Consider the following 22,201-nt stretch of genomic DNA (forward strand, 5'->3'; position numbering starts at 1 on the left):
CGATCCTGTGTATATATATATATATATATATATATATATATATATATATATATATATATATATATATATATATATATATATATATATATATATATATATATATATATATATATATATATATATATCGCGTATCAAGCCGCTGGCATACCGAGACGACGTCGGAAACCGTCGAAGGGTTGTGTGCGACGAGGGCGTTGAAAGCGGTAGGTCCGATACCCTTCAGAAGGTGCCGGACACGATCACCTTCTGGCATGGTGTCGTCGATACGGCGGCAAAGTGCAAGCACATCCTCAATATAGGAAGTGTAGGACTCACCGCAATGTTGAACGCGTTCTGCCAGTTTCTTGCGAGCAACTTCTGAACGGACGGTCGGTGTACCGAAAATGCGTCGGAGCTGGTCTTTGAAGGAAGACCAATCGCGGAAGTCGCTCTCATGGTTCAGGAACCACGTCTTGGCAACCTGAGAGACGTAGAACTGGACGCGTGCTAATTTCGATGCCTCGTTCCAGTTGTTGTAGACACCTACGCGGTCATAGTTGTCGAGCCAGTCTTCGACATCTTCGCCAGGCAGACCGGAGAAGATTGGAGGCTCCCGAGGGGGGTTGTTGACCGGGCTAGGGTTGGCGGCTGGTGGTTGCGCCGGCGAGTGGTTCGGTTGGGCTTGCTCTTGGGCCATGGTGCTCTGCTGGCGCAAGCGACGTCCCGAACGGAGCTCCAGGAGCTGGCTTTGGATGGAGAGAGGTCGAAGAGATCGGGAAGCACCTTCCACCACTTGAAATACAACGGTGCAGCTGACGCTTTATTGAAGCAACAGCAAAATGGCGCCGATCATGAAGAGGAACGGGCCGAAGACTGATGATGATTATTGATAGATGAGGAAGATGACGTACAATGAATTCTCACAATATATATATATATATATATATATATATATATATATATATATATATATATATATATATATATATATATATATATATATATACAGTTGATCGCTTTTTCATAGACGTTGAGGAGCTTTATTACTCTTTTCCATGTGATTTCTACTATATATGAGGAACTGTTTTGAAGAACAGGAGCCTCATTTTCAGAATAATAATACAGGCATGAACTCTGACAACTCTATTAGTTTTATAATTCCATCACAATTCGACTACGATCAACTACGATGGACGTCTGTTCGTTTGTTCAGCAACGAGTTCACATTTTTCAGATCGATGCTTGGTTAGCTATGCTACGGCTGCGCGCATGCGCCTTAGGTGTTCTGTCTTTTTCGTGGTTTTGCCGAAATAAAACCACTTAATGTTTAGCGCTTGCCCTGTCTGCACTGTCTTCTCAACCAGTTCTTTCTTTGTGTTTCCTGTTTGCGCTACAAAATATGACCTCTGTTGAATGCGCTGCCATATGAATCCTGATTGGCGGGGGTGCTATCACCGACGATCGTCTCGCGGATTAGCTGCTGAGTGACAGGTGGCAGTGTGCTCGCACGGGTTAGGGTTAGCGTGGTGGCACTAACATAGCCGCTGAGCTGCTGGCGGTGGAAAGGCTAGGCCGGCCGAGGCTCTTGCGTGTTGGCTTCGTGCGTCTACAGACGATCCTTCGGCGGATCAGGCGGGAAGTACACCGCGAGCCGGTTTCCATGGGTCCCTCGTGGTGAGTAGAATGTCGGCGATGCCGCATTCCTGATACCTTGTCCATGTTATGTCATGTGTGTGTTGTATTGCATATTGTATAAGGTTGTTTAACGCTTCATTAGTGATGTATTAAATTCGGCTGGCGATATCGTCATGTAAAAGCAGGTTAACAAATGTACTCGCGTTGGGTTGACCCTTGGCCTGACTGTGTTCGTGCGTTTCGAGGGTAGCTCGTCTTGAGACACCATGTATTATACAATCATTTTACCCCAAAGTGTTTTGTGCTGGGGTCCACTACAGCTCCGCTAACGTACTTACGTTCAAAAATGTATATTAAGAGATTGCAACGAAAAAAAAAAACAGAAGACAAAAACATGTCGCGCCGCATCGAATCAGCAATTTCGTGATTCTCAGCTTGCGGCGCTAACCACGACGCCATGGAGCGTTGTCTGGGATGCTAACGGCAAGTCATTTATATACACTATACACCGTTTGGCAGTGCTCAGAGCTTCGAAACTTCAGCGTGTTTTCGTTATCACTGGCGAGATGGCCCCGCGGGCTCACGTTCCGCAGAGCGCGTGGTCTCGCCTGCGTGCGCGCTTATCAGATTCGTAATTCGGGAGAGAACGAAGGTCACTCGCACGCTGCCGCGGCCGCGTTTACGAAAGGAGCGCGCTGTTGACACACGACGCAGGAAGAATTGTGACAGTTGTTTGCGCTTGTCCTGTGTATGCTTGTGCGCTCGTATCGTGCGTCTTTCTGTTTGAATAGCGGGCTTCCAAGTGTCGAGCTGTGACAGTTGTTATTCCGCACTCGTCCTGTGTATGTAATTTCATGCGTGCCTTTTGCTTGAGGTGTGTGCTGAGCTGTTTGCCGTTGTTAACGTGACTTCGCAATTTGTTGCTGTTTCTGAAACAATGCACAATAAATGCTCAAGTACATCTCTTAAGACACGTTTCACTTTAGTGTTATACCGATTCTTATATAGGAAGATCAGCCGCGTTTTTATACGATGTTTATTGATATTCAACGTGTGGGTAGGCTATACATCATTCAGAAACGAAACATCCAGCAGCAAATGCGATATTCTCGGAATCCTCTCCTGGGAGGTAGTGTACTCTCCACAGACTTGTGTGCACGAGCACTGGAACATAAGCATAGACATTGAGTTAGTACGATGTCTTACAATCATCATCATCATCATCATCATCATCAGCCTGACTACGTCCACTGCAGGACAAAGGCATCTCCCATGTTCCGCCAGTTAACCCGGTCCTGTGCTTGCTGCTGCCAATTATACCCGCAAACTTCTTCATCTCGTCTGCCCACCTAACTTTCTGTCTCCCCCTAACCCGCTTCCCTTCTCTGGAAATCCAGTTAGTTACCCTTAATGACCAGCGGTTATCCTGTCTACGCGCTACATGCCCGGCCCATGTCCATTTCCTCTTCTTTATTTCAATGATACAGTATCAATGATACAGTACAATGATACAGTATCTTAAAAAGAAACGCCGCAGTGGTCGAGAGTAGATCATGTTCGAGAGCTGCCGCCTACATGTAGATAGAAAATGGACAGATCTCTTAGGGCGCGAAACAGCTGAATCGAACGTTACGAACTTCTAGCTATTCGTGTGGAACCAACGCACATATTTGCTGCTGTAAACTATAAGCAAATATTTTGCAACACCTGATTGCAACTATGCGTACTATCTTCCACTTGCTGAACAAAGTATTGTAACTAAACAAAGGCAAGAGTTCTGAAAAAATGTACGGACATAAAAGGTAGTGCTTCTCATTTTTCGGTATATAGATAAAGCTTTCACTAGAAGCAGCTGCCTTTGTTTTTGCACTCTTCTTTCGGGATTTCTCACAGTCTGGCCATGTAGCAGTCACCACAGCTAGTGATGTGCATGTGTTTCGCAAATTAATCGCAGCAAAAATTTCTCGAATACGTCCAGAACAAGCGGGGGTTCATGTATCACCCCTTAGTGACAAAACACACGTTTCGTGGATAGCAGGCACTCCTATGAACATCTCAGCCAAATCTTGCAGTCGTGCACGTCAAGGAGAGCTTGCGAGTGGAGCGTGAAGTGTTCTCTGGCGCTCCCTTTTGTGCACGGCGCCTGCTGTTTGACGTCCAACAGCAGGTAGAAATCAAGAGTGTGCGACGAAAAATCCCTGTAACACCACTTTAAATAGTTCTTGACGTATTCGAGAAATGTTTTGCTGCAATCGATTCGCGAGACAATAAGCTTCGATAGTGAGGTCATTTGATGGCTCAGGACCCCCATTAAAGGGCCCCTAAATATCCCACAAACAACGAACAAACAGAAAAGCCATATTATCTTTTGGCGACCCGCCACGGTGGTCTAGTGACTAAGGCACTCGGCTGGTCACCCGCAGGTTCCGGGATCGAATCCTGGCTGCGGCAGTCGCATTTTAGATGGAGGCGAAAATGATTGAGTTCCCCGTGCTTAGATTCCAGGTGGTCGAAATTTCCGAAGCCCTCCAATGCGGCGTCTCATAATCATGAAGTGATTTTGGGACGTTAAATCCCAACAATTGTTATTATAATTTTCTCTTGACGTTTCCCGTCATTGTGGTACAATTTGAGACTTCAGCATATTAGTCACGTGACGTCAGGATCAAAGAAGTTCACGAGTGGTTGATATACGGGAGATATCTGTCGTTAATTGGGACCGGCGTACCACGCTTTGCCATGCAGTCGCATACATATTGTACGCCAGAGTGTCAGCGCCATTATGCCGAGCGAAACAAAGACCTTGGTGGAGGGAGGGGGGCACTTACATATATCACTCGCGTCGAGCAGTAGTTCCAGCTCTTGACAAATGCCCGAGCAGATGGATTCTGGCACCAGGCGGATGTAACTGAGGCCTTTGACTTGAGCGAACCACACCAGGGTGCTGCCAGCTTCGAAATCAAGCTGCGTACACGAAGTTGCACATTTTGAACAAAAGGAAAATCAGACTCTTTTTTCATATTCCTGCTGTGCCTAACATTTGTGTTCAAATAAATACAAGAAATCTTTTTGTTCTGGCAATGCGAAATTCTCAGGAAAACGATATATCGAGCGAGTGAGGCATTTGTGGGATGCAAGATTAGCACACCATTACCTCCACAAAAATTGATGCACTCAATATAGCTGCACCAATGAGTCCAGACGGTCGTCATGAGCTGGATGGAAGCCGCCTGCGGAGAAGGAGTGCACGAGTGGGACTGTTTCTTCAGTTGCTTTGGTCGTCTGGGCGTACCATGTCTTCTCCTGACTTATTCACATATACATACTCTAGAAGCGAAAGTGTACCTGCACCTGCTAAAGTTGCACAGAAGTGCCCAATGAACAAAATGCTTTTCAATAAACTTTTAAATCATCAACTTGGGGGCAGTTGTTTGTCTTTGAAACCCTCGCAGGTGTGCCCTGCGGCACAACAAATATAGCATAAAGATAGCACAACCACAGCAACAGGGACATCCGCTCATTGAGCAGAATTTCATGAGAACTATCACAGCGAAAGCTGTTATGAGATCACAACTCGGATCACGCACGGGGCCGTAGTTATCCGCCGCCGCCGCCGGTGTCCGAAACCGATATTGCGGAAGAAAGAAAAAAAAATCTAGTACCAAGGACACAGTTGGGCTTTAACCCGGGACTGCTGCGTGCCAGCCCAGTATACCGCTGAGCCACGCTGGTGCTTGGGATTTTCATTTATTTATTTATTTATTTATTTATTTGTTTATTGGTAACTAATTACTTAACTGACCGTCACCAATACGTACAGCATGGCACCCACACTTCTGACCTAGCTCCGGTGTTGTCAGGCGTTCCGCAGGGGTCTGTACTAGCTCCTGTTTTGTTGCATAACTAACTCTTTGCAGACTCTTTGCTGACGACTGTATGCTCTACAATGAAATACGTCATCACGATGATCAGGTGAAATTAAGTAATTCACTAAACAAAATAGCTCAGTGGTGCGCTGATTGGCAAATGATTATAAACAATGACAAAACTTTATTTATGTCCATTACCAACAAGGTGTCTAAGTTTGATTTTCGATACCATTTTAATAATGTGCCACTACGAAGAGTTAACCAGTACAAATACCTTGGTATCACAATTTCGTCTGATCTTAGTTGGACAGAGCACGTGCGTCAAGTGTCCAAAAAAGCGATGAGCAAATTATTTTTATTAAACGGCCCCTGTCATTCGCCACACATAATACGAGGCTTCTTGCTTACGTCACATTTGTCCGCCTGGTCTTAGAATATGCTTGCATTGTGTTGTTCCCTCACACTGTGAATATTATCGCTATACTGAAAAGGGTTCAGCGGAAAGCAGTGCGCTTTATCTTCAACAGATACGGGCGCAACGACTCACCTACTGCTCTATTACACCGAGCTGGTCTAGCCACTTTTGACAGTCGTGCAAAGGTTTTCCGGCTTAAATTTTTTTATCTACTTTTACACAGATCATGAGTCCGCATAAACCCAGATCTCTACATGAACTTTCGAGACACCAGACCGACGAGGCGAAGGCATGCATGAGAATTTGAAGAATACTCATTCAGTAATAATATACTTTTTCTTATTCGTTCTTCCCGCGCGTAATTCGAGAATGGAACTCACTAAATACAGTCATTACACAGCAGCCAACATTAGAGAAATTTATGAAACTAATTGAAGGTACAGATCTATTCTAACCTAGTGAGCATGTACAGTGGTCACCTGTTTTTTCTTCACGCAGTCCTTCCTGCTTCCAATTGTCATACCAAAGCACTTGTCTGCATATATTTATTGTTTGATACGGTTCCTTGGTAATAATACCCGATCTGTGTTTTCTTCTTTCTATGCCTCGTTTCTTCCCGACTCCTGTTTCTTTGTCGGTGCACCATCGGTGTACTTTGTACTCAGTTATGATTCAAATGCTTATGTATGATTGTTCTATGCCGTACTGCTGTGTTCAGTGATTATGTGTTCTTTATTATTCTGATTTTTCTTGTTTCAAACGTCACAAATTGTGACAGTGATGCTCACCGCTGTAATAATCCCCATGGGGGATTGACAGTATTCTGTAAATAAATATAAATAAAATCCAAGATCAAGGGGCTTTAGCATTGCCACATCGCGCGGCGGCACCCGCTCTCATATCCCACGCGTACTTTCAGTGGTAATTTGCCCCGCGGAGATGAGGGGGCGATGCTTTTTCTCGCGCCCTTATCTTGCGACGTGGGGAGGATCGTATGTCTTGGCTGGCCTCGGGCTTTGCCTGGAACGATTCTGTTGCAGTTACCGGGCGCACAAAGGTCACTGCAGTTATTGCACAGCCTCCGTTTGCGAAAAGGGCGCGCTTTTCAGACACAGCGAAGTAACAACTGAAACGCTTATTCACGTGCTCCTGTACCTCTGAGTACGTTTCGTGCGTCATGTGTGCATGAGAAACGCGGGGCACGTTTCGATCTGCTTGCCATTCTGCACGTGACCTTCCAATTTGTTGCTATCGCGTTCCTTGCTTCGCCTTTGCGGCAAAGCTGTGACTTACTGATTTACTCGCCAACTATCGACTATCGCAGCATCACTTCGCAGGAATGTTTCAAGAAGTAATGTTTCTAATAGATGACTTTACCGTAGATATATATACGCGTTTGGGTCTCTAGTTTTAGAATAAGAAAATTTGAGATCTTCGTTGTAGTTCACCTGGGATTGAGTATCTACTGCTAGCCAAACCTAAAGTAGTAGGCTGTAACGACGAATCATATAGCTGAAAATATGCACCTATAGTGAGTAGAGCGATTTTCCCCATTTTTGAGCTGCATGCCTGTTTACGGTTGACCATGACGATGACATGACACACCGCAAGCCGAGGCCCCAAGGTGCTTCCGCTGAAATGTTGGGATGGGAGCGCTGGCACGTGCGGTCGTCTTCGCTCGTCCCTGCTGCACAAATGCTTGCAAAACGCTCGCCGGTTAGGCTTGTTTTAAAGGGAACAGTGAAGTTTTCTTACTCATTACTTATTCATAAAACCGAAACAGCACTGCAGGAAGATGCTGGGTCAGTAAGAAAGCACACAAAAAGGCAATACGGGCCACGCCACCTTGAAGCTCCCGCACTAGCCCACCATGACTTCACAGCTTTTAACAGGGTCTGCTGGGGTTGACCTAATAAACACATCATTTTCTGAGGTAGTAACATCGCAAATTTTAGGCCACTCGACTGAATCATCTACGACCGTAGGCGGGCGCACCAGGGGGGCACAATGTCCGCCTTTGCTAAGCCGGACCTGTACTACCATCATTCCTTAAATACTGGTGTTACGGCCAGGCAGGATTTCAAGAGTAATGGTGACCGAATGCTCCCTGTTGCATTCCAAGAGCTGTTCAACCCCCTCAACTTTTCTTCGAGAAGGCCAGTGACAAAAGGCAGGTCATTGTGAGAAGCTCGCGATCGTGTATTTTTTTTTCATCCATTGTGAAGCATGTTGTCCTTTGGACTCGACCAGGCAGGGGGGGGGGGGGGGGGGAGAGGCACTGCAGTAAAACCGTGCCCCCCCCCCCATCTTCGTTTAGTACGTCTATGCCTATGACGGCAAAATTAACGACAATAGAGCTTTGTGTGCCTTGTGGCGGGAACGCACCTCCTTGAATCGGCGCCCGCTGAATCCCCGCGACGCGATGACCCAGTTGGGCCTCGTCATTTCAAAGGCGAGCGGAAGGAACGAAGGCTTCCGGTAGAACTGGCGCAGGTGCTTCTGGCCCGAGCGGTCGCAGTTCTCCCTGCACGTGGTCACATTCGAAAACATGTCCAGGCTGCTTGCAGGAAGCTGCATGCTAGAGGGAGTCATCCACTCTTCTTTCTTCACATTTACATTACTTTTAATATCGTATACCCTATACTTTCCCTGACATTATTATCTTTTAGTTCTCATTATATTGAATCTATCACGCAATCTTTAGGCCACTGGCGTAAATACATGAAGATCACGAAGGAGGGCACACTTATTGCCATGACTGTGATATTGTTTCTGCTATGTGGACTTGCCCCGAGCAAGAGCAGTTTTGCCTCTAATAATAAAAATGTCATCCGTGGCCTCTCCTAAATAAAATTCAAGATAATAGAAGTATACAATAACCAGGGACGTACTGGGGTCTGACTGTCATAATAAATGTCCTTTCGTTCCCCTGCACAAGATACTTGAATGCATTCTATTCCACAAATTTATTTCACGCGTCTTATGTAAAGCCAGGCGTGCCACTCACCAGTGGGCGAACCATCCGCTAGAGGACGAGAAGCTCCGCAGAAAGGCGTCGAAGCCCAGGCGGCTGTTGCTGCGGAAGTTGCACACGGCGGCCGCCTTCAGATCGCGGTCTTCCAGGTACGCCTGCAACAGCCGTCAACTCACCTCCTGACATCCTTTAGCAGACAGCAAAATACATAGGACAAAAACAAACACGCATGCGTGGTTTTGAATTCCAGAAAGAAGTTACATATGTGCATCAAGATAACATCGAATAACCGCAATGCGCTTGTGATGTTTCTCTCTTCATTTGTCCATGTGCTTTCACGTAGTTTCTTTGATAACGTACATAATTACTCAGTTCGACCTTTCACGACATTTATTTAATGCGCAGGGTTATGGTTACGCGTGTTCGTTTACGGTAATGGCGACCGGAGACACCTGATGCTGCATTCAAATAACTGTTTGCTTTCACCGGTGTACCGCGAAACATTGTTTACTAAAATTAGCTTGAAGGGACTCTGGTGTTGCGATTGGTCAGCGACCATGTGAATGATGTGTAGTACATGGATTTTCCTTGTCTTCGTGTTTGCGGGCGGTGAATCGCACTTGAGGCTTCGTTCCTTGCTGTGTTTCGATTTCGTTTCGAAGAAAAGAATGAGCCGTTTTGAACTTCGTGACCCAAATTGAAATGGTAAACCTAAAATAATAAGGTGGTGAAATGCAACCATTGAACATTTACTGATTGTTGTTTCAGGACAAAGCGGCTTCAAGCCACGTGATGCCGAAAGGAACTTAAGTACGAAGATGAGGTAAATACGTGTTTAAGCGAGATAGAAGTAACACACTTTATCTGTGTAATACCCATAATTCCCATGCTTGCTGAAGCGACATGCGCTGCAGCTCCCGTAGACACTAGCGCCAGAGTTCCCAATATAGTGTATATCTATATGATATAAATGATATAGTGTATATCTCTATGCCCCGAAACACGGCCGGGCTACAATTCACCGGCGCGCGTTTATTTGCTTACGGTCGTCTGACCCGTTGTGAAAGCAATGCAGTGTTTTTGAGTATGTTTCACCACCGGTCACCGGTAGGGGCGCCGCGACCCTGACAGTTCATCTCCTGCGTCGTGCACACGGCACAAGAGAGTGGCTCGACGAGAAACCACGGAATGGAGGTTCTCGACGGGGATTATGCAATAAATGTGGTGTGTGAGGAGGATAGTCTCCTTTTAAGAAAACTGATGTTATCAGACAGCTCACCGCATAATGTAGATTACATGTGCTCATGAATAATAGAGGAAACTCAGTAAAAACGCAGAAGAATCGGCTAAGAAGGCATAATGTCGGAGCCATAAACTACTGTCAACAATTGGAGTGAGGGAGATGACGCTGCACCAGTTCTGCAAGGAGAGAGCACCGAATACCTTTGGCCCTTGGTCTCGTCGGACAAAGAGGCCGCAATTAAGAGCGGTAGCTTATAGAAACTACGAGCACACCTTCCCTTCGCTAGCTATTTTCTCTTCCTCAATTTCTACAAATACATTTGGAGCGGCTTTCATGGCTAAAGCTGCGGTCTGCAGTTTGACAGCCCTTTGAAACACGTACGTGAGTTGTATCTCTAATTGTTAAAAATAACGGCCTATAGCAGAAAGAATGTAAAAAGAAAGAAAGAACTCTTGCTACCACCAGTAGCAAGAGTTCATTATTGAATAACCCCATCGAATGGCTCACTCTGAGAGTGGTGGTGTGCATTGTCAAGGTGTTTTCAAGGGCACTTTAATTTTGGAGACTCCAAGCCCTTTCGCGTTCCTGTGTACTGCAAGTCGCATCCATGAAGAATATGCAAAGAACGCAGCTGCTTACGCTCGCAAGCCGCCTGCCCTGGAACTAAAGCTCTCTAGGGCAGATCAGTTCAGCACTATCCTTCAAGTTTGAGGAAGAACATGTTTAGAAAGAGAAAATGACAACATTCCAACTTTTTGGCAAGTAATTCAGCATCTTTTTTAATAAAAAATCTCTATAAATTTTCTTGTTGCTTAGTGCTACAAGCATACAGATTATTGTCCTTTTCCCCTTATTTCTAGTGTGGCTTGCTTTATTCTGGATTTCGTTCGGTGGTTTGTTCAGTCTGCAGTGATTTCTCAACTCGAGAAAACGGTCGGACAACCTTCAATATGCGTAGATAGAAACATGGATATATATTGGCTGTGTGACGGTGTATTGCTTTGTTCCATATTGCAATTAAGTCCCATTCGGGGGAAAAACTAGTATTGGTTTTCATTAATCACCAAGCAATGCTCAGCTGTGCGCTAAATGGCAAAAAAAAAAAACTATTGCGAGAGACAACCTCGTCATCAACGACAAGTCTGCATCGACTGTCGTATGCAGCAGACACTTCCGCGATGAAGACTATGTTCATATGGCCATGACGGCGTGGCTATCTATCACCCCTTGCTCGACTGTCCGAAACACGACACACACCGACGGCGACTCCAACAGGAACTCCATACGCCAGACCCCGAGCGGATGTTTGCGCTCTATTAAATACTAGGCTTATGGCCATCTAAAATAAATCGCAAAGCAATGAAGGTGCTGCAACGTTTTATTTTGTTTGTTTTCAAGAAAAATATTTGTGACAACTGCTCAACAAACTAGGTTTTAAGTGGGCGTGGCGGCTACGTGTTTATTCTGCCCATATGAGAACGTTTTATGTGGGACTGTATAAATGTATATATACTATTTTGTTTTTTATTCTTTATTTGTAACAATCAAGAGAAAAGGAGTAGCCGTTGCCAAGTAACGGTGGAAACAACTCCTTCGTTTATTTTCCGTCCGTCCATGCGTCCGTCCATGCGTCCGTCCAAGCGGCCGCATGGACGGACGCTTTGTCCCAATCCTCATTCACTCGGACCCGCGGTGTGTGTGTGTGTGTGTGTGTGTGTGTGTGTGTGTGTGTGTGTTTTTACATCCATCGTGGAGCTGCTATTTCGTCAGCTTCGATAAAACAGGGGTTACGGTGGTCGGCTGCTAACCGAAGGTCACGGGTTCGATTCCGGCGATCACATTTCGATGGAGGCAAAATGGCAAAGGCCCTAGTACTGTGCCATGTCAGTACATGTTAAAGAACACCAGGTGGCAGAAATTTCCGAAGCCTTCCACTACGGCGTCTCCATAATCATATCGTGGTTTTGGAATCGTGCAGGCACCCAAATCTTTAGCTATCGTGCACGAGCGCCGACTTTTTTGTGCGTCAGTTCCATCCAACTGAGCCAAGTTGCAGACAAGGCGAGAGTGAACGCATGCCCACGAAACGCGCTCATTTGGGTGCATCGTCTGCTTAGCCGTTCCTTCGTGTGAACATCGTCTGCATTCGCTCACTTCAGATGATCCCCATTTGTCCGCTTATCTCGTGCGAGGGGGTGTGTGACGTATATGCGGATTTTATTTTATCGGTTGCTTGCTGATCTCCGGAATTTAAGATTCGAGCAAGACGCACAGCCATGTTTGTCTAAAGTGAGTGAATGCAGAAGGATGTTCTCATGAAGCAACGGCCAAGCAGACGATGGGCACAGCTGAGCGTGCTTCCAGGCATGCGCTTACTATCGCCCTGTTGGCATCTTGGCTCTGTCGTACGGCACTGACGCACAAAAAAGTCGGCGCTCGCACAGGGTAGCTAAAGAATTGGGTGGCTGTGCAACCCGACATGTTATTATTGTGCTATTTTGGTTTTTATTGGCACATCACGTGGACTGCGTAACCAACGGCTTCGTGGAAGCTACCAAACCATTACGAAGCTCTTCGAAGGCTATCGTTCATCACTAGCCTTCATCAACAAGGGCGCTGGCCTTGAAAACTGGAAATGCGGCTCGCGGTACGTCCTCTCAAGCCCCCGGTGATGACGATGATAGTGATGAAGACTTTTTTTTTTTAATTCATGTCGTCTGAGGCATAAGGGAACCTATAAATTTATTGACCCGAAAGTGCTCTATGCCGAGGTCCACCAAGACTTCAGTGACGTATTTCCGCCAGGGAAAAGACGTCGCAAAAATTAACACGATGAGATGGCAAGGAAAAAGGTCCTACAACGGGAGTCGAACCTATGACCTCTCGGTCCGCGAGAACAGATGCCGGGTCTGTTACTCGCTGCGCCACGATGACTCTCTTTTTGCATATCAAGGATGTTCACATACACGCCATAATATAAGAGAATAGCATCGGAACTATATTCACAAAGTGCAGTGATGAACCGTCAGCTCTGAAGTGACTACTTGGAAAATATTTGGTGTGCGTAACAATAATTCCACTTTCGAAATTAATTCCGGTGTATCCTTCTACCTTTTCAGCACTTGGAGAAAACTACACACTCAATCGCAAAGATTTTCTCGCTCAGAACTCACTTTGACATGCGCATTGTGAAAGGCATCTCAGATTTGCCATATGCTATGCAGGATCACACTCTCTGGAGGCTTACCAAATGCGCCTTTTAATCTCAGATTTTTCTCTGTCAGTGCTTTGGTCGGTGAGGTGGCACTCCCTCTGGTAGTGGAAAGTGAAACAATATATCATGACTGCGGCCTCCGCAATGCACTCCTGCAGTCCGTGGTTGCTGCGCGTCCGTCCCATTTGGCGCGTTTCCAGTATGTACTGGTAGAACTTAAACTTTGTCAACGCCAGAACAGGCCGCTAGGCGACTACCTTCGTAGAGTTTCCTAAACTTTGGCGCTGCGATCGTTTAGCCACCGTCCATAAGAATGATGGCTTGTACACGGATTTGCCTAGTCTTCATACTTGCCGGATTGGAACACACATGCGGCTTTGTTTATTGTTGTGTTATAGTTTTGTTTCGAATAAAAGGAGAAACGGTTGTGAACTTGGTGAGTTAAGTAGAATTTGTGAGCCTAAATATGTCCAGGTATTGCTGAATTTCGTCTCGCGGCAAAGCGGATTCAGGACACAGGTAGACAAGCAGAGCTGGAAGAACAAAGATTAGACAAATCCGTGTACTAGCCATCATTCCTATGCTGGCTGAAGCACAGCGCGTTGCAGCTCCCATAGGCACTAACTCCAGACAGTTCCCTCTAAAGTATCTACAGGATATTCAGGGACTGTCTACCTTAGCTTGTCGGCCTCGCAGCGCCCATCCGGACGACCACGACGGGCGTTGTGTTTACCACTACAACAGGCCTTGCATGGTGTCACACCACGTTTACAATCTAATCAATGACAGCTATACTACAAATGTTTGTATAATTATTTACCATGGACATCGGTCTTCTGGGTGGAAATGTACCACCAATCGTCACGTGGGTGCAGCCACGCTGAACAGTATCGCAACTCTTCAATAAACGCTCCGTGTGCTGGCAACGCTAGCGGCACTTACGCGAGGAGCTGTGCTGAAGTTTCCTGGTTACTCTGCCACGGTGGTCTCGTGGATAAGGCACTCGGCTGCTGACCCGTATAGTCGCGGGATAATCCCGGCTGAGGCGGCTGCATTTTCGGTGAAGGTGAAAATGCTGTGGGCCCGTGTGCTCAAATTTGGGGACATTTTAAAGAACCGCAGGTGGTCGAAATTTCCGGAGCCCCCCCCCCCCCGCCTCTCTCTCTCTCTCTTTCTCTCTCTCTCTCTCTCTCTCTCTCTCTAAGTGGTTACAAAAGGAAGTGCCGCCTGTAACTGTCTATCCTTACGATGACACCTCAACAGGTCGGCACCCGGTAGTTGCTTGACTACAGCTGCTTGATTCGACAATGGTTAGCACTACGAGTTGCGCAAAAAACAAGCATGTGCTGTCACACGCGTTATGCAACAAATTTCCTAAAGTGCTTTCTTATGTAAACGAAAGCATACTCCGCGCTTAGAGAAGCCCAAATATTGATAAGAATGCACACAGGTTAAATAATGGTGTACTAACAGAGGAGAATTGCGTCGTTGCGAGCGAATTGATCAAAACAAACTACCTTAGTGTCCGTCACCTTCTTTCCGATGCGTAAGTTTCTGGTTTGCGACGTTTTCCGCATTCGCACAGGAGCAAACAGTTGGCACGAGACGCAAGCATTCGGCACAATACGCGAGGTGCGTGCATGCACCATGAGTGTGTGGACAACGCAAACGCGTGACCTCGTGCAACTTAGGAATGCTCCGCATTTAAAATAAAACAATACAATACAGACATAAACATACTATACGAGAATCATGAAAAGGAAGTGAAAAGTAATGGGGAGTATACACAACTATGTTGAAACCTTCTTGAAAGACGGAAAAGAGAAGACTCTGTACATTGAGAAAAACAAATCGAAGCCAGTGCAGAGCTGAGGCAAAAAAAAAATGATAGGGCGGGGGACTGTGAAAAACATCAAGATCATGAAAGTTAACATTATAAATACAATGTATTCTGTGAATAGTGTATACAGTGCTGAAAGAAGTTGGCAGGGAAAGAAATGGTCGATTCTCTCTGGTTAACTTACGCGGAATCCAAAAACTTACACAACGAATAAGTAAAGGGCAGGATATCATTCCGTGAACTAGTTTGTAAAGAAATAATAGGTCAGCGCGATTTCGTCGGCAGGGAAGTGATGGCAATGATAATAATCTGCCAGAGCTGAAACGAAAACCAGAGTCATTTCTAGCGAAACGGTTATGGTAAATGCTTACGAATTCTTCCTAGACTCGTTCAATGGCGTCCCTGCCAAATTTAGCGATGCCACTCCAGACCACAGGTGCATACTTAAGTGTAGGAAGACATATAAAAGCATGCTCAAATTTTCTGCTCGCACATAACGTCCTGCCACGCGAGGCCTTCGTTTTCTCGGCTGTGTTTGCAGAATCTCTCGATAATTCAGTTCTCCTACAGCCTTCCAGAAATAGTACACCGCAATATATCGGTGTACAATTTCTGGAAGGCTGTAGGAGAACTGAATTCTCGAGAGATTCTGCAAACACAGCCGAGAAAACGAAGGCCTCGCGTGGCAGGACGTTTAGTATGAGCAGAAAAATTGAGCATGCTATTAAAAAGAACACCAACATCACTGAACTCATCAACCTTAAATATTGACATTGCATTGACAATGTATGGAAATCACAACAATAGGTGTTTTGCGCGATATATTCATGAACTTGGTCTTTCATGTATTCAGGGAAATGTTATTATTGTCTCACCATTCAGAAAAAAAACACAAACCTGACTACAGCAAGCGACAGTCGTTAAGTTAATTAATTTCCTTAAGTATCTTGATGTCATCGGCATTCAAGAGAAAATATGAATAACGTATTGCAAAAAAAACGTTGTTAACGTAAATTAAAAGTAAGAGTTGGCCTAACACCGACCCTTGAGGGACACCACCAGTCACTTTGTACAAGGAAGACGTCTGGCAATTTGCGGCAGCATAGCATGATCTTTTGTGCAGCTGTGCGGGAGATTCACAACAGACAAGTCAACATCAAAATTTGCAAGTTTAGCTGAAAACAGTGGGTGGCTTACTACGTTGAAATCCTTGCTCAGGTCACAGTAGACTACATCCACCTGTCCTCTCTTAAATATGGGAGAGGAGATTTGCAGCGTAAAACTAGCAAGATTTGTGGTAGTTGAATGGCCTGGGAGAAACCCCTGTTGATTAGGAATCACTGAATTATCCACGCTAACATAAAATAAGTTGTGAAGAGCCAGATCAAAGATCTTCGATATGGCACACAGTAGAGAAATCGGGTGATAATTAGAAACATCAGTTGAGTGGAAAAACACGCACAGTTTTCCACATGCTGAGAAATGTGGAACTATTCAGACAATTATTATATAACGCAGTCAGTCCTTAGGTAAATATACTACAATAAGCCTCTCGTATGGCGGAAGAGGTGCCATCTGGGCCACATTATAAGGGTGGTTTTAAGCCCCTAATTATTATTATTATTATTATTATTATTATTATTATTATTATTATTATTATTATTATTATTATTATTATTATTATTATTATTATTATTATTATTATTATTATTATTATTATTATTATTGACCTGAGTGACGTTGGTGATTGAGAAAGGTGTCGCCGCGGAGGGCCAGTGGCTCATGTCTTCCCTGACCACGAGAGGCACCAGGTTGTCCACGAAATCTTCAAGCAATGCTTGTGGCTCGAAACCATCCACCCTCGCCACGCCACGCAGATCTTCACACACCTGCACCATTGTTGTTCGCATAATATTTCTATGTAACATGCTGCGATTTGGCTACGTTGATAAATATGCGCAACATGCCTTATAAATCAACTCGTTAATTAGTTTACTTGCATTTGCGGTAAGCCTAATTTATTGCGCGTGTGCTCACACTTTACTTCATCGTATTTACGGCTTCATTTTTTTTCCTATTTTTGGAAAAGGAAGTGCGATTTTTCACCGTCATCTTTTTGTTTTAATCTTGTTGTATGTTCTGCTTGTCCGCCTTGCTATTTTAGAAAGCATGGGTTATTGAATTGTAGCTTTTTCTTTGCCCTTTTTCATAATGAATAAAATCATTCGCTGGAACTGGTCATCCTCAAGTGCAGCGAGAATAGTTACAAATGACACTGTGGAAGGTAATGTATATGCAAGAGCTGTCGAGATTTTGGAGACCAACTGAACGTGCGTTATGTGCATTATAATTTTGTATTGACCTCGTTTTTCTTGCAGCCGTTGAGAAAAGGTAAATCGAGAGGCATACCATGCATAGTCGTGGTCACGAAGGGGGGGGGGGGAGGTGAAGTTTCTGTCGCGGTCTTCCAATTTCACATTTGCACACGCTCGAACATGCGTTCGAAACGATGCTTGAGCCTCCGCCCGAAAAAATGTTCTGGCTACGCTATACTGATGCCACGAAACAAAGATTGTGAGAGGAAGAACGGGGCATGCTATGTTATGACTGCCCGAAGTACAGCGCACGGAGCCTTCTGCAACGCGCTCGACATGCTGCGCTGCCGACCTCTGCCGGAAGAAAGAGTTCTACGCGTCATCGACAGGGCGTCGCAGAAGAAGACCAATCGCTATACTGCGCTTCTTGCGATCTACAGACCCTTGTCAACGACACTAATTAAAATACCTGTCCACTGCTTTTTTTTTTTACTTGTGTGAGGTTTTAACAGCGGAGCTATTTAAGGCAGCCGTTGGACCCGCGAACAGAAAACTATCATCATCATGAATTGGTGATGATGATGATGCCTCAAACATGGTTGATAACAACTCATGGGGGGGTTCGGCCAGGATTATACTACATAATTTGGTGACACTTTTTCAATATATAATGAATATCGATAACCGAAAAGAAACAACGTACGTAAAACGGAAATAGTGCAGCAATTCTTTCCCCCGTTCAAAGCAGACAGCATAGTCGCTGTATACCTTGAACATAAATTAGCGCGGGCCAGCGAGTGCTTTCTTCGACTTCTTCTACATTGCGATCGCGGCCTTTTTCTATTGATTCACTCCCAGAAAAAAAAAAATGCGCCGATTTCACCGCTGCAGTATGCAAGCGTACGTTGAACACAGAGAGAGAAAAAGAAAGAACAGAGCGATTCTGACAGAAAAATATTGCAGCATATCCACAAAGTGTATGATGATGAGTGAGACGAAGCGTCCATCCATCCGTCCGTGTGTCCATCCATCCGTGTGTCCGGACGGACGGAAGCATGAACGAATGGACGCACGGACAGACGGATGGATGGGTGGACGGACGGACAGACGGACGGACGTACGGAAGCATCCACGGACAGACATACCAACGGACGGACGGACGGAAGCATGGGCGGATGGACAGAAGGGCTAACGGATGGTTGGACACACGTACGGACGGAATGACGCTTCGCCAAACTCATCATCATTCACTCCGTGGATATGGTGTGAAAACCACTAGCGTCATGTAGTTATATTATTCCCAGGGACATATACACACAGCACCATCTATTGAGCAAGCCACTAACTAGAAGTGGCTACATACTACCATGACCGCTGGATACGTGGATAATGTACATATGCGGAGGAGGGAACAAACCACGGCCAAAGGAGCTTCGTCCCTAAAAATTTCGCGAGGCGGTATTCGGACGCGCGTGCCCACAATTCGAAGGCGAACGTCTTGCCCGCTGGGTCATCCACGGCACCACATGCAGAAAGGCAGGAAGAATGAAAGGCAGAAAAAAGAAATAAGTAGAGCAGGACTGAGTGACAAGCCCCCCGGCATAAGTTACGAATCATCATCATCAGACTGACTAGGCCCACGTCAGGGCAAAGGCCTCTCCGATGTCTATGTTCCGCCAGTCCACCCGGTCTTGTGCATGCTGCTGATTCTTAGCATTCGCTGCATCGCAGGTCTGACCACAGCCTTGGTCACTCGCTTCGAAGCCGTTGTGGACTGAGGTCCTCAGCGGCTGATTATATGTGGCATATCAGTGGCATATCATGATGATATACCTTGTTTTTGTTTGTTTTTTCATCCACAGTAATACTTGCCAGAGAGGAAGATTGAGGAGGTGTTCTAGCCAATGTTCACAAAGGGATGTAGCAGATTGAACATATATTCTGGTCTCTATGAAAACACTTTATTTATACAAATTAATGAAAACATCTGGTATAGTTTGCTGCGATTAGCCAATTCTGGGCAGTTCATCAATCCCATGAAGCGGCGGAGAGGCAAGTCCTTGATATCCTGTTGCATTAGATGCCTCAGCCCGGCACATTAATCTGTCGTACAATTTATAACATTTTTACATTCATCAATGTTGTGTAAAACCATTATAAGAATGTACACTTCACCTGTCGAATCCACCTCTAGTGTATACCTGACAGTCGGAGATGCTGATGGTGCTGGCATTGAAGAAAGGATTATTGACCAGACAGGTTGCGTAGTGGTACGGCATCCAGTTCCAATAGGGTAGCAACTGCGAGGAAATTATTCTTGTTGTAAAATACATAATTGCTGGTTCGAGCATTCAACTGACAAATGCTTTCGCGTTCCCAACACAGAAGAGGCGCTTGACTGCCCGCGCATGTTTATTCTTCCACCTTCGAGAAGGGGGTTCTTAATCAAGTCGTTTTTGGCTTCCCGCTCCTAATGTCTCTGTCTGCACATAATGTTCATTGCTACCTCACCCCCCCCCCCTCTTCTCAAGTTTCGGCGGAGAAGCGTTATACTTCCCTTTGGAAAATTTTACAGCTCAAGTGTAGCGCCATGCTTCTGGTACGTCACTCGTTCCAAAGAATCTCTTAACATCACGTTCGAACCATTTCGCAGAAGAATAAAGACTGCAGACTGATTGTACGGCGCACCAAATCGACGGGACACAAGAAAGATACTCCGTGGGCTGCGGTTAGGTTAGAAGTTGTGAGTAGTTTTGAGTGTATTTTTCTTGTGTCTCGTTGATTTGGTGAGCTATACAATCTACAGTCATGCTTCACCAACACGCCCAGTCTTCAGTTTTCAAGAACGTTTTTTTTGGTACTTTCAATGACCGTTGGTCAGATACAAGCAGCCCTTCTAATTCAACAAACGAAGGGTGAGCAGGAGTTTCGATGTCAATAAATGTAAAGCTCACTCACGGCAATCATAAGAAGCCTGGCCCACATGCAGAGCCTCCACTCGATTGACTCCCTGAGGAGCAGCAGCAAGAGCACCACGGCTGTGCAGGCGATGGCCGATCGGCGACGCTTCTGGCTGTAGGCGAAAGGCCGTGCAACGTGTCGAATCTCGGCTGGCGTGAGGCCGTCTGCTAAGCAGGATTCGTACAGGGCTTGCAGCTCTTTGCCCAACTTCTCGGATGACATAGCACCTGAAGCCAAGCAAAAGCTCTCTGGACGCTCGAATTCCACAATGGCGGCAAGCGAATCACACAGGCTGGTCCTCCGGGTAAATCAGTGTGACAACGTGTCTGAATTCGACGTGGGCCTGGCCGAAACTCTCTGCACAGCACTCAAAAGCGCTGATCAAAGGGCCAAGTCTTTGTTGTTGTTGTTTTGAATGTGCAAAACATGATGGTGGTGAAATCCCCCTTTTCAGTCAACACGTGTTTCATCCACGCAGAGTTTATAGGCGAGCATATACATCGACAAAAATCGAGACAGGATTGGTCGCATTCTTGCATTAATGCAAGAATGCACTCTTGCATTAGTTTAAATATTTTGCTCTTAACAGCAGTGACCCACTTTAGAGCCATCCACTGATGTGGAGAAATTTTGTGAAATGTGACCGTAGGTGCTATCCAAATGCCACGCAGAAGTCGTCACGGTGAGCCCGCGTAAACACTGCGCGCAGCAAAGAATGTAAAATACCGCTGGTGAACTTGGTGTCGCAAGTGTCTCTAGGAATCCTTACGAATCTCTGCGAACTCTACGTTTCTGCTCGGTTGCTCTACCCGAGACGCTCAGTGCTACTTGGTGGCCCGAGCAGCATCATCTTCAGTGAAGTACCGGTATAGAGAGACCCAAGAGCATCTGTATAGTGCAACTCTGAGTACTCTTCTAAATAAATGTTTTTTTTTCACTATTACTAATACTGACACTTCCCGGAGCAGCAAGTGAAGGTGCAAACCAAATCATAAATGCTTTCGGTGACTTCATAGACGTTTCTTTCTCGACCAACCTCGTCACTTACACACCGTGATCGCTGTGGGAGTTAACTCAGCCACAATCATATGAGTTTGTATCGCAGAAAAGGCAACACTTATGCAGGCAAGTTATAAGGTGTAAGGATTTCGAATCACCAGTAAATTCGACAAGAGGAGACTGCTTCGGTGTTCCTTTAAGGAATAACTGGTATACTTCCCTACACCAGAATGGGTAGTTGTAAAAGAAAGGGAGGGAGACCATATTGGGTGTCTTGAAAGAGGAACGTCTGCCACAATTTAAGAGGCCAACTCCTTTACACTAAATGGAAACTTAGCCAGCCAATTTTACCCAGCTAAACGGCAATTTCCGATATGCTGAAATACCCTTACCTAAACGATGGTAGCAAACACTTCTGCGCAGCTGTCGTAGCAACTTGAGACCAGCTCTTCCGAGCACCAGTCAAATACAGAGAGGTGTTTTCGTAAAATCCCGTAGAGAACCGGAGTTGACGGCTACACTCTAGGAGGGTCTTGACCGAGGAGCGCAGCACACTTCAAGCAGCTGAGATCACCCACTCCGACTGGATCGAATGCTGCTCGTGGGGAAGGAGAGGGAATGAAAGCGGACAGAAACGCGGCAGAAAACAAAACTGCTATAAGCTTCGTCATTCCGGAGATCCCAGGCTAGGGTCTTGCAGTCACGTACCGGCTCGCTTCAGAGCTTGGGCTCTCCTATCTAAACACACGGAAACGCT

General features: G+C 45.7%; 1 protein-coding gene across 1 annotated transcript; it reads right to left on the minus strand.

Annotated features, from left to right (window-relative positions):
- Nucleotides 1-2,571: 2,571 nt before the first annotated feature.
- Nucleotides 2,572-21,988, minus strand: LOC119164018 (uncharacterized). Its single transcript, XM_075887759.1, has 8 exons — nt 21,837-21,988; nt 20,443-20,672; nt 19,686-19,784; nt 16,900-17,058; nt 8,906-9,027; nt 8,284-8,422; nt 4,443-4,578; nt 2,572-2,778 (listed from the first exon to the last, which is right to left on the minus strand). Exons 2-8 carry the CDS (start codon nt 20,665-20,667, stop codon nt 2,684-2,686), a joined length of 975 nt encoding a protein of 324 aa, XP_075743874.1. The 5' UTR covers nt 20,668-20,672; nt 21,837-21,988; the 3' UTR covers nt 2,572-2,683.
- Nucleotides 21,989-22,201: the final 213 nt, after the last annotated feature.

The sequence above is a fragment of the Rhipicephalus microplus genome, chromosome 3 (genome assembly GCF_043290135.1).
Source record: "Rhipicephalus microplus isolate Deutch F79 chromosome 3, USDA_Rmic, whole genome shotgun sequence".
In the NCBI taxonomy this organism is placed as follows: Eukaryota; Metazoa; Arthropoda; class Arachnida; order Ixodida; family Ixodidae; genus Rhipicephalus; species Rhipicephalus microplus.